Genomic DNA, 15,195 nt, shown 5'->3' with positions numbered 1-15,195 from the left:
TGTATTGATCTGCCGTTTGCTCCTGGAGCACAGGATGGTGAGTGGTGTGCAGGATGCCTCAGGATAAGCCTCTGATCCTTTGCAAATTGGATTTTGTGGCTCACTTGCCCGTTCTCTTGGATAAAGTTTCCCCTTAGCTGCCTCTCCTCTAGCAGAGCTCAGGTCTGTCTCAGGACTGCAAAGCTTTTTATAATGCTCTGCAGATCAGGAGTCACTTGGAAGGGACAGGGACAGGCTTTCCATTTCCCACTGAAACATGCTGCAGAGTGAGAGCCTGCTGCTTCATTCCCGTTTGGAGTTCCACTCGGTCTGCATGAGATTCCCGTTGGTTTGGTTTGGTGCCTTTCCTGCTGTGTGGCACTGAAGTGCTCCTGGTTAGCAGCCCCCCAGTGATGACTGCTGTTTTAGAAAGCCTCTGGGCCACATGAGTCGTTGTGATTTCATGCTGGGGAGGAAATGGATTGCTCAGAAAAGGCCAGCTTCAAACAGAGCCACAGCTGGCTGATTTTAAACCAGTTCAGCTGAGGATCAGAGGGTGCTGTTAAATTTTACCTCCAGAGGAGATCATCCAGGAAAATGCACCGTGTTTTGTACCCACCAGCACAAGTGGGATTGTCAGGGCTTGTAATGAGCCTCGTGTAACTCCTAAAAGGATGGAGTGTAAAACAGGCCAGCACACACAGATGATGGGTTGGTTGTACTGTTGGAACCCTGGGTTCTGAGAATTTCAGCCTTTCAGTGCTGAGAGGCAGTGATCCTCAGAAACACACTATATTTGATCCAAAACCCTGGGAAAAGTTTCCTAAATTGTGTGATGGCACTGAGGTTGTTGCTGTGCAATTAAAAGTTATATCAGTGGGTGAAATACGTAGAAATGTAGAAAATTAGGTTTAGGAGATATAGGTAATAATAGGTTACAATATGGAGGATTTGGGGTGTGGATTTATGTCTTCTTTCTTCTCTTTCTTCTCAAATCTGAATGTTCTGTCATTGGGTCAGAAGTTCTGCACTGCAGAACATGAAAAGTTAGTAATTGGATTGTAAGTAAAAACATATTATTGGTTAGTTTAGACTTTAAAAAGCTTGGAAAATTAAAACTCATGGCCATTTTCCACCTTTCCAACAAAGAGGCACACTGCAGCTGTATTACTGATAAGATACAATAAACAACTAAGTCTGAACAAGAATACTCGATCTCCTGTGTCTCAATTCAAACTCTGAGTAAAAGAACTCAGATGTAGAGATGTAGAGAAAGATATAGAGAAAAAGAAGAAAAAGCAATATTGTACTGGAGAGAGCCATCATCAGGAAAGGTGAACAGTTCCAGTTTGCTTATAAGCATGTACTGGTTCGAGTTTCATGCCCATTCTGGGAGAGGGTGGTGGCCCTGGTGAGGGACAGCAGGCAGCACACTCCTTTCACAGCGAGCTCAGGAGCAGCACTGGCCTCTTACTTGTGCCATTCTGTGCTGCTGTGAATGGGACACCCTCCAGGGTTTGGGGAAGAGTAATCCTTGCCAGGGTTAGTACTTAAATCTGTGCTGCTTGGTTTTTGAGCAAGGGAGGGAAGTTAACACTCCCAGAAGTGCTGGGAGACCACCTACTCTTTGGTACAGACTGCCAGCAGCTGACAGATGGAAGTGATTTTGGGACAGTGAGAAGTCACAGTGGAATCACAGTGGTGACCAAGAGCAGACTCTGTATCCCACAGTCTTTGACTTACACCCACCCCTTGTGACTCTTGCTGTGGAGCAGGACAGTTTCCCAGAGCCATCAGAATTCTTCTGTGGAGTGTGAATTAACAGTGGGTCGATGGTTTGCTGTCTCATGTGGTTCAGTCTAAAGACACATGTTCCTCTGAAGATGCTTTTTGGCAAGCCTGTGTATGGCTGAAGGATATGTGGCAGTGGGAGCTCTGGTTGGAAAGCAGGAGGTGAAGCAGAGGAGTGATTCCATGTGCTGATGTGTGCTGACACGTTGACCCCTCCTCTTGACGCCGTGCCCTGCACTCCGTGTGACTGCCCCTAACCACAGCTGTCAGATACCACCTTGGTGTGAGAGCTCTGCTGACCCTGCCCCTTGCCCTGTCCCTGTTTGCTGTTTGCCTAAGTGCTCCCTGTCCATTTTTTGTCTTGCAGCATCTGGAGAGGGCCCAATGTGAACTGCGTTGACAGCACTGGATACACCCCGCTGCACCACGCTGCTCTGAATGGCCATAAGTGAGTGCTGTTCCCATGCCTTGGGTCACAGGGGGTGGATGCTTTGTGCTTCCCTGGCCACGGCTGTGTGGTTCAGTCACCAGCCAAGGCCCTGGTGCAGCACTACTCCATCTTCAGGGGAAGTGGAGAATGTCAGTGCTTTGGCTGCTGCACAGCGTGATCTTGCATCTCGAAACACTGATGTTTCCAACCACTCTTTTATTCCTAAGCAATTTGGATAAGCTGTAACGCTGTGTGAAAGGGGCTCCCCCAGTGACAATCCCTGTGGTCTGTCTGGAGTCCAAGGTGGTCTGGGCCTGCACCACTTAGTAATTCCCTTGTGTGCATATCACGTTTTTAAGTAACTTCAGTGTGGTAGATCTTGTTGCTGCCTGAGATATTAAGAAATGGAATAGAGTTAAGATCTTTATTCACCTTGGTTGTGCTGGTGCAATTCACTTTGCAGCAGAGGCTTGTGGCTGACTTCAGCCCCTGTTTATCTCCATTAGCATGGCAGTAACGTGAATCTTTCCTGAGCTCAGCTCAGCAATATTTATTTCTTTTTTTTTTTATTTCCTTTGGCAACATTTAATAGGAACACTTAAAAATCACATTTCAAGAGGATGTCTGAAACATTGCTGTTCAGATTAACTTCTTGTTCAGTACTTGCTGCAGAATGTGAGCTGTGAAACAAGGACTGAATGTCTCACTGGAGTTCTTGTCTCTTCCAGGGATGTTGTGGAAGTTCTGCTGAGGAACGACGCGCTCACCAATGTGGCAGATTGTAAGGGCTGTTACCCCCTGCACTTGGCAGCCTGGAAGGGAGATGCTGACATAGTGAAGCTCCTCATCCACCAGGGCCCTTCGCACACCAAAGTGAATGAGCAGGTCTGCCTGATTTTCTCTGATGTGTCATTGAATCACTTCCCTGGCATGGAGAGATACTCCTTCAGCTGACTCCTGACCCTTCCCAAACCAGTAGCAATGGTTGTAAGGTCCTACTTGCTGGTGGGATAAGAGGGGCACTGCCTAAAGCAATACATTCAGTTCTGAGTTAGTGGTAGGATGAAAAGGTATTTAAGTTTTAGAGAGAGGCACATAAATATGAGAACTGCTCAACACTTAGGAAGTGGTCTCCTGCTTCTGGGCTTCTAAAACTAACCCACAGTTTTCCTTTCAGCTGCTGGATAGCTGAGCAGGTTTCTAGTTCTGCAGAGGATCCATTGGCTCCCTCCTTTGGGAACTAATCCAGGCAGCTTTGTTCAGTCTCTTTGGCCGTGCTCTCTTAGCTGCTCTCCTGGCTTGTCTCTGGCACTTGCTCCAGTTCACTAATTTGTAAGTTCTAAGATAATTTTAACACTACTTGCCCCCAGATAAATCCCTAGCTTAATCTTAAAGAATTATTTTCACAATCAGGCAAGAAAAAAATGCCTCTTGGATTTGTTCCTTTTGTCAAGCTGACGGTTTTGGTCTGGAGTGCAGAGGGAGTGAGGGATACGACACAGCTGTGTCCACTGCAGAGGGCTGGCTCCTGTGCCCCATGGACATCTGAGGTATCTTAGAGTTCCAGGGAACATCTGAAATGCTACTGCTGGAAGACCCAAATATTCCTGTTGTTTCAGAGTTTTGTTTAAGGAACTGGTTTCATGAGCGAGGCCAGCTGAGCAGTGTCACTGAACCGTCCCTCCCTGGGTGAGCCTGGCAGACACAAAGTGACAGGTCCAAATCAGGTGGCTAAAGCAGCAAGGGGCTGTGGTCGTCCTGTCCCTTAGGCAGGAACATCTGATGTCCCTGTGAATCAGCTCCCAAACCACTCAGGTGTTCTTTCAGGAGGAAAGGAGTAAACCAAAATAGGTTTGCCTACCTTAGTGCCACCAGGCTAAACCTCAGCATGTATCCCAAAGGTAATTCCCAGGTAGGTCAGACACCCCTGGCCTGAGTTCAGCTCACGGTCAAGGTGAGCAGCTGGGGAGTCCATGCTGTTGATTTGCTCCATGGTAGTTTTTAAGTAGCTGGGGAGCAAACTCCTTTCAGAGCCAGGTTTAGGAGTCCCAGTCCTTCTTTGTGGGGACCCAAGTGCCACACTGAAGTTTCCCAGGACGGGCGACTCACTGCACTAGGCTGCCCCAGGGATAAATGCTGCTAAAACATCATGGAGTGAAAAATCTGGTTGTAGTGCAATTCTGTCTCACTCCTCCTTTGAGCAGGAATAACGAGGAGTGTGTGTTCTGATGACTCTGGTGATAATTTTCCGGTTTGGGGCTGTGGTTAATCAGGTCTCCAGGCACAGCTGCAGGCACTCAGTCTGGTGACATAGGCTTGAGTGCAGGTAACCCTTTTCAATCAATCTGACAAGAATTGAGTGAGGGCCCTGAGTGTGAATGTTCTGCTCTGAGTAGGGCAGCTAGAGGGGACATCTTTGCAAAGACCCAAAGCTTAGTATGATCCTTCCAGGTAATGTTTCATTAACGTCTGTTTAGTAGGAACCCTGTTAAATGAGAGAAGTCAGCTGAGGAGCCTGTGCTTGGAGCCTGGTCCAGGTTACAGCAATCCCAGCTGGAATGGCTTTTGCTGGCCATGGCTCTGACTGGAACAAGATGCTGTGTCCTGGCGTTCCACCCCTTGGAGTCACCCATTGCTTTGTTGCTGTATCTCACCCATTTCATTATCACATTTTTTTTCTTTTTCCTCTTCCTTTTTGTAGAATGCTCTTGAGATCAAAGAACTCAAAAAGTACGGCCCCTTTGACCCATATATCAATGCCAAGGTGTGTACTTTGCTGTCAGCATTTCACTGCATCATCACTCCAAGCTGCACTCGCGTGTTTCCAGGTGCAATAATACCTGTTCACTTCGCAGCTGCTTGGGGAAAAGGAAAATGGGACCATTTATTTACTGTGGGTTTCTCTCTTCAAAGCAGTTATAGAAACATAATTAAAGGGAAGCTTTTCCTTACTTTCCTGGGGGCTCCTTCCTTGCTTAGCCTTGTAGGACACGCAGTGATGGTCAGTTTGCTTGATTGAGCTGGATGACTTCCCAAAGGTAATGTTACTTCAATTAAATGTTTTAGGTTTTGTTTCATGTGCTGATGTTGCTGATAAATGCAAAGAGAAGGAATTTTTTTTCCCCTGCTTAACCATGGTTGCATTTTCTCTGTGGGCTGTTTGGAGTGAATTTTGATGCCTTTTCTCCTATCAAATGCATAATGCTGTGTGTGTTGTTTGAATGGACAGTTAATTCCTGTGGTGGTGGTGGGTAGAAAGGAGGGCAGTAGGATTCCTGCCTCCCTTCCCAAGTCCTCCATGTCGTGCTTATTACATCAGTCTCTCTTTTGATGTTCAGTCCGTGGTGTCGTCTGACCCTTCAGCCCTGGTCTCCTGTTCCTGTTTTCTGACCTGTTTTGCTCCTCTCTTGTTTTCAGTTGCTCTTGAGCTACAAAAGACACAACATCAGTTCATGCAATGTGCTGAGACAGCTGTTGAAGAAGCAGATCAAATTCTTGGTGGTGGTTTCTCAGACACCATTTTTCAGTTTTATTTCTAGTCAAGCTGCAAGCCAGGGATGACAAACAATCTGCTGCTCGGTCCTGAGACACCTGTGCCATGAGCCACCATGCCACAGCTGCTTCCAGCCAGTTACTTTGGATCCAGCCATCCATGGCTGATTCCTGTCTCTCAGAGTTTCCATCTGCTTGATCTGCAGGACCTTAGAAACACACAGCTAGAGCTCCTGTGCTTGCTGGGAGTTAGGCATGGTTTTGCAGAGTTCTGTTTCAGGGTCACCAGTGCCCACTCTGAGCACAAATGCGATCCTGTGAAGCTCATCCAAATCGAGGATTTTTACAAAAATCTGGATGGGAATTTTATGCCTTTATGTTTTCTGTGGAAATATCATAATTGAGCAGTTCAGTTGCCTGCAAGGAGCTTCCTAAAACATTGTCAATAACCAAGTAAAATTTTACACCCTCTAGTATTGGGATGTTGAATGAAGAAGGAATGTAAAGTGGGAATATCCTGGGAGTTCCCTTTCTTGTGGATTTTTGTTTAAAGAGTCCTCTAATTTGGGTTTTATACTGTGGAGAAGTGCATTATTTAAAGCCTCAGTTCAGTGTTCACAATGGCTGAGGTGCTCTCTTGAGCAAGACAAAATTTTGGGAACCTGTGCTTTGGTTTTAAGGAGAGAGAGATAATTTATACACAGTTGTTGGGTTCATCACAAGTTCTGACCAGCTTTGCACCAGTTCCTGGCCAGGTGTGATGAAGAGCATGGGGAATTGTATCTGTCACACAAACTCTGGTGTTTTCTCAGGGGCACTGGAGCAGTCAAGCAGCAGGTTGTCTATTGACATAGGGCAGGACTGTGTTGGACACTCAGACACTGACAAAAATCCTAAAAGGAAGTAGGTTGAGTGGGACTGAAGGGCCATGTAGCTGCTTTCCCTTACCCTGGGGCAGGATCAAGTCTCCTTACACCATTCCTGACCAGGGTTTTCCCACCAACTTCTCAAAAACCTCAGAGAGGGACAGCTCTGTGGCCTTTCTTCGGCAGTTTATTCAACCCTTCAGATCTTTGTGGGTCAGAAAACTTTCCCTTGTTTAAACCAAGTCTCCCTTGGCTCAGTCGGAGCCATCTCACGGTGTGTTGGGAGCGGGGGGTGCGGGATGGACACAGAGCCTGAAGGGGCTATGGATTCTCCACTTGAGCATGGGGTGAGGAACAGCAGGGCTGTGTGTGGTGAGTGGTATCACATTACCAGGGCTTGAAACCTATGCTGGAGCCCATAAGAAAGCAGAGCCATCCCTGCTCATGTCCTGTTTGTGCTCTGCAGACAGGCATTGCTCCCAACTCCTCTCTCCCGGCTGAGAGCTGGGGGGATGCAAGGATTCCTGCAGGAAGGCAGCCCCCAGCCCTCCTGAGTGCTCTGTTTTTCTAAGTAGTTCTGAAATTTGAAGCCATGTGCCTTCTGGCTGCTGGAATGGAATTTTCCTTTTCCATCTCTAATACATCTGTAGGTCTGAGCACTCCTGCTCACTGCTCTGGTTTGTGCCTGGAGAGGTGACGTGGGAAGGGAGCAAACTCCCATGCCTGGAAGAACTGTAGTATTTTGGGCTGCTCAAAACTCTCCCAAAATGGAGGCAATAAAGATTCAAGTGGTAGTGGGAGTTTCCACTGCACAGTCTGGAATTGGGAGAGACTTGCTGTGATGATTCAGGGCAGTTTTACTGCCTGGTGATCTCTGCTGCAGGAGGAAAGTCTGGGGATTTTGCCTCGAGCATCGGAGCCCCAGTCTGCTTAGGGAAAATTGGACTGAATTGCAGGCAAGATGAGGGAAGTCTCCAACAATTACGCTTTTAAAGGATGTTGTGTTCCCATTTCTGAGCCCTCAGGCAGGTGTTTGGAGCTGCTGCATGCTTTAAAACCCCCTGAGGGATACATAGCCTGTGCTAGGGAGAAAGGAGAGGGGGGCAGTCCTAGCCAGGGAAATCCCCAGTAGCCAGAGCTGGCATGGCATGAGCAGCGTGTGCCCCCACAGCTCTGGGGCAGGGACCCACTGCTCAGAGGGGCTGGGGTCATCCAGTCTTTCCACAAAGCCTGGCAGTGAGGATCCCTCATGCTGTGGGCCAGGCTGAAAGCCTGGGGCCAGCTGTCGTGGGCTCCCTGATCCCTGCACTCCCAACCCTGTCAAACGGGAATAATGGGATTTGCCAACCCTGTAAATGCCCCAGAGCAGCAGTGTGAGCTGACGGGCAGGTGTGAGCTCTGACGTTCTCTATTCTGTCCCCTCTCACTCCGTTTGTATATTTTTTGTGCAGACTTCTGTATCCTGCAGTACCCTCTGTCCACGTGTATGTGCCTCCCCCCAGGATAGAGCCTGTTTGACTTGGACTTTCTGTGCTGGCAGTGATGCTTTGCCCCCGTTTGCCCCCTCTCCCTGCATGTGCCTGATCCTGCCTCCTTCACTTTGCTTCTGTACAAACTGCAGCTGCCGGAGCCTCACCCAGCTCCCACTTCCCTTGTGCTTTGCCCGTGGCTGAGAAGTGATGCAAAAGCCAGATGCAAACAAGTGGGGGGGTTGACAGGACTCCTGTGAGCCTGAGAGCAACTGAACACCTCCACAGGATCCGAGTGCTCGTGCAGCCACGCGGGTTTGTGACACGGTGCAAAATGCTGAGCAGTGTCCCAAGGCGTGCGTGTGCTCTCACAGCAGGCAGGCAGGAATCAAATTCCCTTCTGCAGTGGTGCTGCTGCCTCCAGCAGGACAAAAACATTCTGTTTATTTTAATGGAAGTGTTGTTAAAATGGCAAATTCAACTGCGATTCTTTCAGTTGAAGTGTGTAACTGTTTGTATTAAACTTTTTTTAGGATCAAATTGTCAGGTAGTTGTTTCTAAAGTGCTTAAACCAGAATCCCTCTGTGGATGACACACAGTAGTAAAACTAGAAACTTGAGAGGAATTTAATTTGAGGAAAGGCTCTGTTAGATCTGGCCATGTTCCTATTTTGCACCTACATATGTGGAGTGTTGGACTGCTCACCTTTGGGCTTTGCATTGCTGGTTCTTAGCCTAGCTGCTGGTGCATGCACTGGTTTGGGTCTGGCTTCCAGCTGGGATGCTCCCTTGTCACTGAGACATTGCTTCCCTCAGCTGACCTGAGCCCTGGCTTGTTCCTGCAGTGGTGGAATTGCACGGCTCTCTGGGTCACAAACTGCATGGGACTGGGTGCACCCTTTCTCTAAACAGCCAGAATTGCAGAGATGGAATGACCCTTATAACCAGGATAAGTAGGATTTTAAACAATTGAAGTTTAAATCTAAAATGATGATGATGAAGCTCCAGCAAATAGAATTCACACAACAGGTTGCCTGCCTTATATTCAGCCTTTTATTTTTGTGGCACCCTGAAGTGTGGGATGCTGCCAAGATATCAGACTGCCTTCCCCAGGTGCCAGCAGCATTAATGGGAATCTGGATACAGCTCAACATCCCTTTAACTTTAGCATGGCCCCTGGATTCTGACCCTAGTGCTTGGAAAGCAGGCTGGTCCATCTGTAGCCCTCTTTCCCACAGCTGAAGAGCGTTGTTCTGGACGTCCCCGAAGCTGTGGCTGGGTGGGCCGGTCAATGAGCTTGTGAGGGGATGCTAAATGCCCAGGGAGATGGTGAAACATTGCTCAGGCTGGTTCAGACTGGGCTCTCTGCTTCCCTGTTGCTTTTTTTGTCTTGTTTTTGCATTTAAACTTCAATGTTGGAGCGAGGCGCGGGGCGGCCGCTGCCCCGGCCCTGACGCGCCGCCGCTTGTGCCCCTCAGAACAACGACAACGAGACGGCGCTGCACTGCGCGGCCCAGCACGGCCACACCGAGGTGGTGAAGGTGCTGCTGGAGGAGCTCACCGACCCCACCATGCGCAACAACAAGTTCGAGACCCCCCTGGACCTGGCCGCGCTCTATGGGAGGCTGGAAGTGGTCAAGATGCTCTTGAACGCCCACCCCAACCTGCTAAGCTGCAACACTAAGAAACACACTCCGCTGCACCTGGCAGCCAGGAACGGTCACAAAGCTGTGGTCCACGTCCTCCTAGATGCTGGCATGGACAGCAACTATCAGGTATCTGGTGTGTCTGAGTGGGGCTGGGCTGGTCACTGGGGCCTGGAGAGCTCCACCAACCTCTCCTCACAGAAGCTGAGGAGAGCTTTGTCTTCTGCTGGGCTGTCTGTGCAGCTCTGGGTTGCTCGGGGAGGCTGCCCAGAGGGACTCGGGTGCTGTGCATGCCTCACGCCTGCGCAGGGGCCGGGCAAAGCCCCAGACACAGAGTGAGGGAGAGAAACACCCTGTGGCCGAAGCTGTTCTGCCCTGCAGTGCTGTGAGCTCTTGATAGCAGTGGAGGCAAACGTGTCTCTTCCTATCAAGCCACTTGTGAATGTGCTGTTTTCACAGCAATGGCTTGTATGTGGGTCTTGTTTTCCCTTGTCAGGACATGACCTCCTGCCAAGCTCTAGAAGGCCCTTTGTTGGTCTCTCTGATGGAGCCATCCCCATTTTTCCATCCTACATCCTCAGCAGTGTAGTAACGCTGATAGTCCGTCCTCAGCCGTAGGTAGTGCTGCCCACACCTCGTGTACAACGCCGTGTATTTATTGCTTCTGTAACCCTCTAAGCCATGCCTCCCTCACCATTCCCTGCTGTCTGGCTTCATGCTATGTTTCCATTTAATTTGCAGACTGAGAAAGGCAGTGCTTTGCACGAAGCTGCTTTGTTTGGCAAGACAGATGTGGTACAAATATTGCTGGCTGCAGGTGAGAGAATGTTCCCCCTTTGAAGCACTAATGTGGTGATCCCTTCACCCAGAGCTTGAGGAAATCCTTTTCTAGTGCAGCAGGTTTCTCCATCCAGCTGTCGGAGCTCCTCGGAGCAGGATATAGGAGAGGTTGGCTCTTAGAATTTGGCTTTAGATTTGTCTCTAGAGTGTTTTATAGCTCCCCCCCAGTGATGATCACAAATGTGACTTGATGGAATACATGAACCTGCACACAGTTAGACAATATTCTTGCTTTTGCCCTCCATACCCCTATTACCACAGGTATTGATGTGAACATAAAGGATAACAGAGGCCTGACCGCTCTGGACATTGTGAGGGAGCTTCCTTCCCAGAAAAGCCAACACATAGCAGCTCTCATTGAAGGTGGGTAATGCAGCTCTGCCTCTGGGGAGGAGGGGAAAGCTCGGGGTGCTGATTGTGCTAGGGCAGGTACAGGATGTGCCTTTCTAGACCTGGAAAGTGCCAAAAGCAAAGCAGCTTCGGGCTGTGTTGGAAGGAGCGGCGCTGAAAGCTGGGGTGAGCTTCTCCAGACCAAATGTTTGGAGGAGGACTTGGGGGGATTTAGGAGAATTAGCCCTTTGCTGAGGGAGTGTGGCGTGACTTCTACAGTTTAAATGGGCTTAATTGAGCTTTGTTTAGCTCACTTTTGAAGTTAATTAAAATTAAGGATAGCCTAAATCTGCTTGCAGAATGCAAAGTAACAGCTTTAGAAATGGTTCTGGTATAACTCCCCTTTATGTGTCTGTGTAGGCAAATCGTTGTCCACAGATCTCACATCCTGCTCCTCGCCTTGTTGTGAGGCTTGGGCATGGAATTTGCAGATGAGATTTACAGAAAAGGCCTTGATTACTTGTGCTTCATAAAGGCGCTTGGTCCATTGTGTCTGTCCAAATTCGGGAATGAAATGTGACATCTTGGCTAAATTCATACCTTGTAATTACGCTGTCTGCATTTCCTCTCAGCTGTGGGGAGGATCAGAAGCATTTGGAGCTGGGGTGTATTATTCACGCTGAGCATTTGGGAGCTTTGCAGGTTCAAAGCACTTCTCAGACTTTTAACTAAGCTGTGCCTGTGAGGCTGGTAGGTTTGAGCTTTATTCTGAAGCTGAAGACAAAGATGGGCTTTAAAACAGAAGGTGTTGCAGATAAAGGCTGTTAGTTTTCCCCGGGAGGGAGCTGCTCTTGGATGTTACATCAGCTGAATGTTTCTGGCTTTGCCTGTGGTTGGGGGCTGCAGCTGCAATTGGTTTCTCTTGTTATGACTCTGTTCAGTGATGGAGCTTGTGTCTGCAACACAAATCTGCTCCGTGACTCTGTGTCCGTACAGCAGCTTTGCAGCTTTCTGATTAAAGACTCTGAAAGTTCAAAGGACCGTCCCTACCCTTGTGCCTGTGATTAAAGGGGCCGTCTGCTTCTATTTTGGGATCTGAGCTGCAAGTTTTAATAATGTTATTTTTTTTGGACACTTAATAAGCTGATAGTTGGCCTTCCACCCACAAGGGAGGAAGTACCATGCGCTGAAGGGGACAGAAAACCAGATTGACGTGAGCTGACCCTGTCTCCCAACCTCCTTGCAGATTACACCATTGGGAAGAAAAGTGCCAAAGCTGTGGAGAAATCTGCTCCAGCCCCACTCGCTCCAGCCACCGATGCCTCAGGCCGGACATCTCAGGGTGGGCATCACCAACATTCCTCTCCCTGCCAGCACTGAGGTCAGGAGATCCAGTGACAATCCCGTCTCTTTCTTCCCCGCTCAGGTGATGTGGACAAAGCTGTCACAGAGCTAATCATCGACTTCGATGTGAACCCTGAAGAGGAGAGCCCGTACGAAGCTTTGTACAATGCCACATCCTGCCACTCCCTGGACAGCCTGGCCAGCGGGAGATCATCGGACCGGGAATCTGTGAATAAGGAAGCTGAACCAAGTGGCCTCAAAGCAGCTGGAGTCAGGCCTGTACGTAGCTCACCGCTGCTTGCCCTAGAGGCACGGGGGGCTGACCTGCAGGGTCAGGTTTTGCAGCAGGCTGCTCAAGCTTAAAGAAATCTTTAAATCCTTCCCTGACATTGATCAGAACAGGCAGGTGCCTCTGCTCCTTCCCTGGCCTGTTCACAGGGTTTGCCTAAAAGCAGCCGCTTCTTTGTTTCACCTCGTGTTGTATCCTGTTTTCTGGCAGTTTGACACTGGTGCCAGTGAATCTTGGTCTGTCAGGAGATTACAGTTCACAGAAGGGCTGACTTCTTGTCCAGAAAAAGTTCTGGAAACTTTTGTGGAGCGTTTTCTCGTGTCTTGCTCACTGGATTACCAAAGCTGAGGCTCTCGGGAAATTATCTGTAGGAATAACCTGTTGGAGACTAGTTGGCAGTGAAAGGGAGGTTTTTTGTGTATTACTTGCAGAGCTCTGTAGAGGGTACTCCAGGCTTTACAAGGCAGCACAGAGCTCCTGGAACTGTCCCCAGAGAAGTCTTCCTCACCTTCTGTCAGCTGCATCTGCTGCCCCGGTAGCGATTGGCGGGAAGGCTGCTGTGGGGCAGATGGGACACGGGCCCTGCAGTGCTGGGTCAGCTTCAGGCTTTGTGTTCTGCTTGGTTTTCCAAAGCCTGCTCTGTGGAAGTATTTTTGGACAAAAGGCAGAGCAGCAGTGAACAATTAAACTGCTGGGGGCACAGTAACCATGGTTCCCCTCTGTGCAAAGAGGTGCAGCCTTTGGCTTGTGCTGAGAGCAAGTAGAATAGAAATGAGTCAAAAGCTTTGGATAATGGACATTTTGGCCAGATCTTTCAGGTATGCAGTACCAGGTGCACTGTCCTGTTACTGATCAAATCTTGCCACTGTGCTGTGCTGGTGATGTCTGTTGTGAAATAAGCTCAGCTCTGTCACAAGTAAGGAAAGATGAGAGGCTGAACTGCAGTGAAAAGAGAGCAGGAAGAGGGACATGCTCCAGTAGCTGGCTAGAGTTTCTCCCGGGACTTGCTGAGTTTGAGCAGTGCAGCTCTGCTGCTCCCTTTGCCATTAGATGGAGCTGTGGCCGGGCAGGAGGTGGCCCCAGGATGTGCTCAGCCTCGGGACCAGGCAGCAGCTCCAGCTGCCCAGTGGCAATCCTGGGATATCAGAGGAGAGCAGTGCACCATTGTTTCTGGGTCTCTAGAGTTTTCCTCTATAAAAGATGCCTCTGGCATCAGTTCAACTAAGCCACAAGCCCTTACTTCCCGTGAGCTCGTTGCTCACTCCCCTGTGTAGTGCCGTGGAGATGCTGCTTTGGGTGTGAGTGAGACCTGTGTGAGCAGATCGGTGTCCTGAGGAAGAGGAGGAAAGGCAGCAGCCATTGCCCAGCTCTGTGCTGTTAGGGCTGAACTTCTTCTCCATCCAGATTAATTTGAAGAGGTTGTTGCTGCATCCACAGCAGTGGGGACATAGAGCTGGTGGAGGCAGAAGGGATGAGCTGTACGAGCAGAGCTGACAGTGTCTGTCTCACCCACAGAGAGAACGTCCTCCCCCGCCGGCCAAGCCCCCGCCTGATGAAGAGGAGGAGCAGAATGTGGAGAAGAAGACAGGCCACAATGCTCCCTGTGAGGTACATGGGGCTTGCTCTGGGGTGTTTCACGGGAGAGTGGTTTAAACATCAGGTTTAATAGTTTGGGAGGAGCCAAGGATGCTGTTACCTCCTGTGCTCGTTGGGCTGTGAATGTGAAGTATTCCCTCACTCAGCATTGCTGCTGTCCCTTACCATGGGAACTTCCTTTGTCCGGTTCTTCCAGGGCACCTCAGAGTTGACCTTCAGCCTTACTTTCCTATTCTTGGCTGAGAATTCCCTTAGGAAGAGATTTTTCTGACCCACGTTGCAATATGGACCATTGCCCACTAGTAATGATCCCACCACAGGCATCTTCAGTTGGACTGAAACACAGAGGGGCTGTGAGTTCCTGCTTCCTCTGAGCTCCCAGCTGTGGAGGAGCTGCGTGAGCTTGTGGGTCCCACTGACATGAGCAGGGATCAGGGGCTTGAATTCAGCTGAGGATCTGGCCCAGCACATGTTAAAGCTGCCTTCTGCAGGGGTCAGTGCATGTGAGCTGCTTTCTGATGGAACTCGAGCTCTCCCATTCCGTATGGTTGCTGCTGGGGCTTCCTGTTGCTCATCTTATTCACCTGCCTGTGAACCTCAGATGTAAGGACTCTCTGGGAGACACAGCTGTGAGAAACCACAAATGTGCCTTGGCAACTTCCGCTGACACCCAGGAAAACCTTCAAAGCAAATCCAAATCCTGTGGATTTCTGTGCTCTCCCAAAGGCAGTGGGTTGTGTGTGAAGCCCGTGGAGCGTGTGCCACCTCTGCTGTCTGTTTCAGCAGGTGCTTTCTTTGAATGTGCTGATCTGCTGCAGTTCTGCAAGGCAAAAATGAGATCTGTTTTCTGGAGTGTGTCAAATCCACACAAGACACAGGTGAACATGGCCTGCTGTAATAGAACTGACTGCAGAGACAGAGTGAACTCCAAGCTGTGCGTGAACAGGGAAACTGGGATGTGACACTGTGGGCTGATCCCTGCCCTGCTGTTCAAATGCAGGGGGTGATAACCAGTCCTGTGCCTGGCTGTGGCAGAGGAGAGCTGGGCAGCAGGTCATGGCATAATTGGGAAGCAGAACTTGTTTATGACAATAAACACGAGGGAGGGAAACGTGCCCTGACCA

At 49.4% G+C, this 15,195-nt stretch overlaps 1 protein-coding gene across 1 annotated transcript in view; it reads left to right on the top strand.

Annotated features, from left to right (window-relative positions):
* The first annotated feature begins 2,140 nt into the window (after window positions 1–2,140).
* Window positions 2,141–15,195, top strand: part of ANKS1A (ankyrin repeat and sterile alpha motif domain containing 1A) — a 56,567-nt gene continuing 43,512 nt past the window's right edge. Inside the window, 9 exon segments of the mRNA XM_017727206.1 lie at window positions 2,141–2,218; window positions 2,929–3,085; window positions 4,902–4,964; window positions 9,505–9,801; window positions 10,414–10,489; window positions 10,774–10,875; window positions 12,089–12,184; window positions 12,269–12,465; window positions 13,991–14,083. Of these exon segments, the coding sequence (XP_017582695.1) occupies window positions 9,598–9,801; window positions 10,414–10,489; window positions 10,774–10,875; window positions 12,089–12,184; window positions 12,269–12,465; window positions 13,991–14,083 (768 nt within the window). The 5' untranslated portion in view covers window positions 2,141–2,218; window positions 2,929–3,085; window positions 4,902–4,964; window positions 9,505–9,597.

Source organism: Corvus brachyrhynchos, unplaced genomic scaffold (genome assembly GCF_000691975.1).
Source record: "Corvus brachyrhynchos isolate BGI_N302 unplaced genomic scaffold, ASM69197v1 scaffold72, whole genome shotgun sequence".
NCBI classification, from domain to species: domain Eukaryota; kingdom Metazoa; phylum Chordata; class Aves; order Passeriformes; family Corvidae; genus Corvus; species Corvus brachyrhynchos.
Note: the sequence above shows the minus strand (reverse complement) of the source record. Positions and strands in the feature narration are given on the sequence as shown.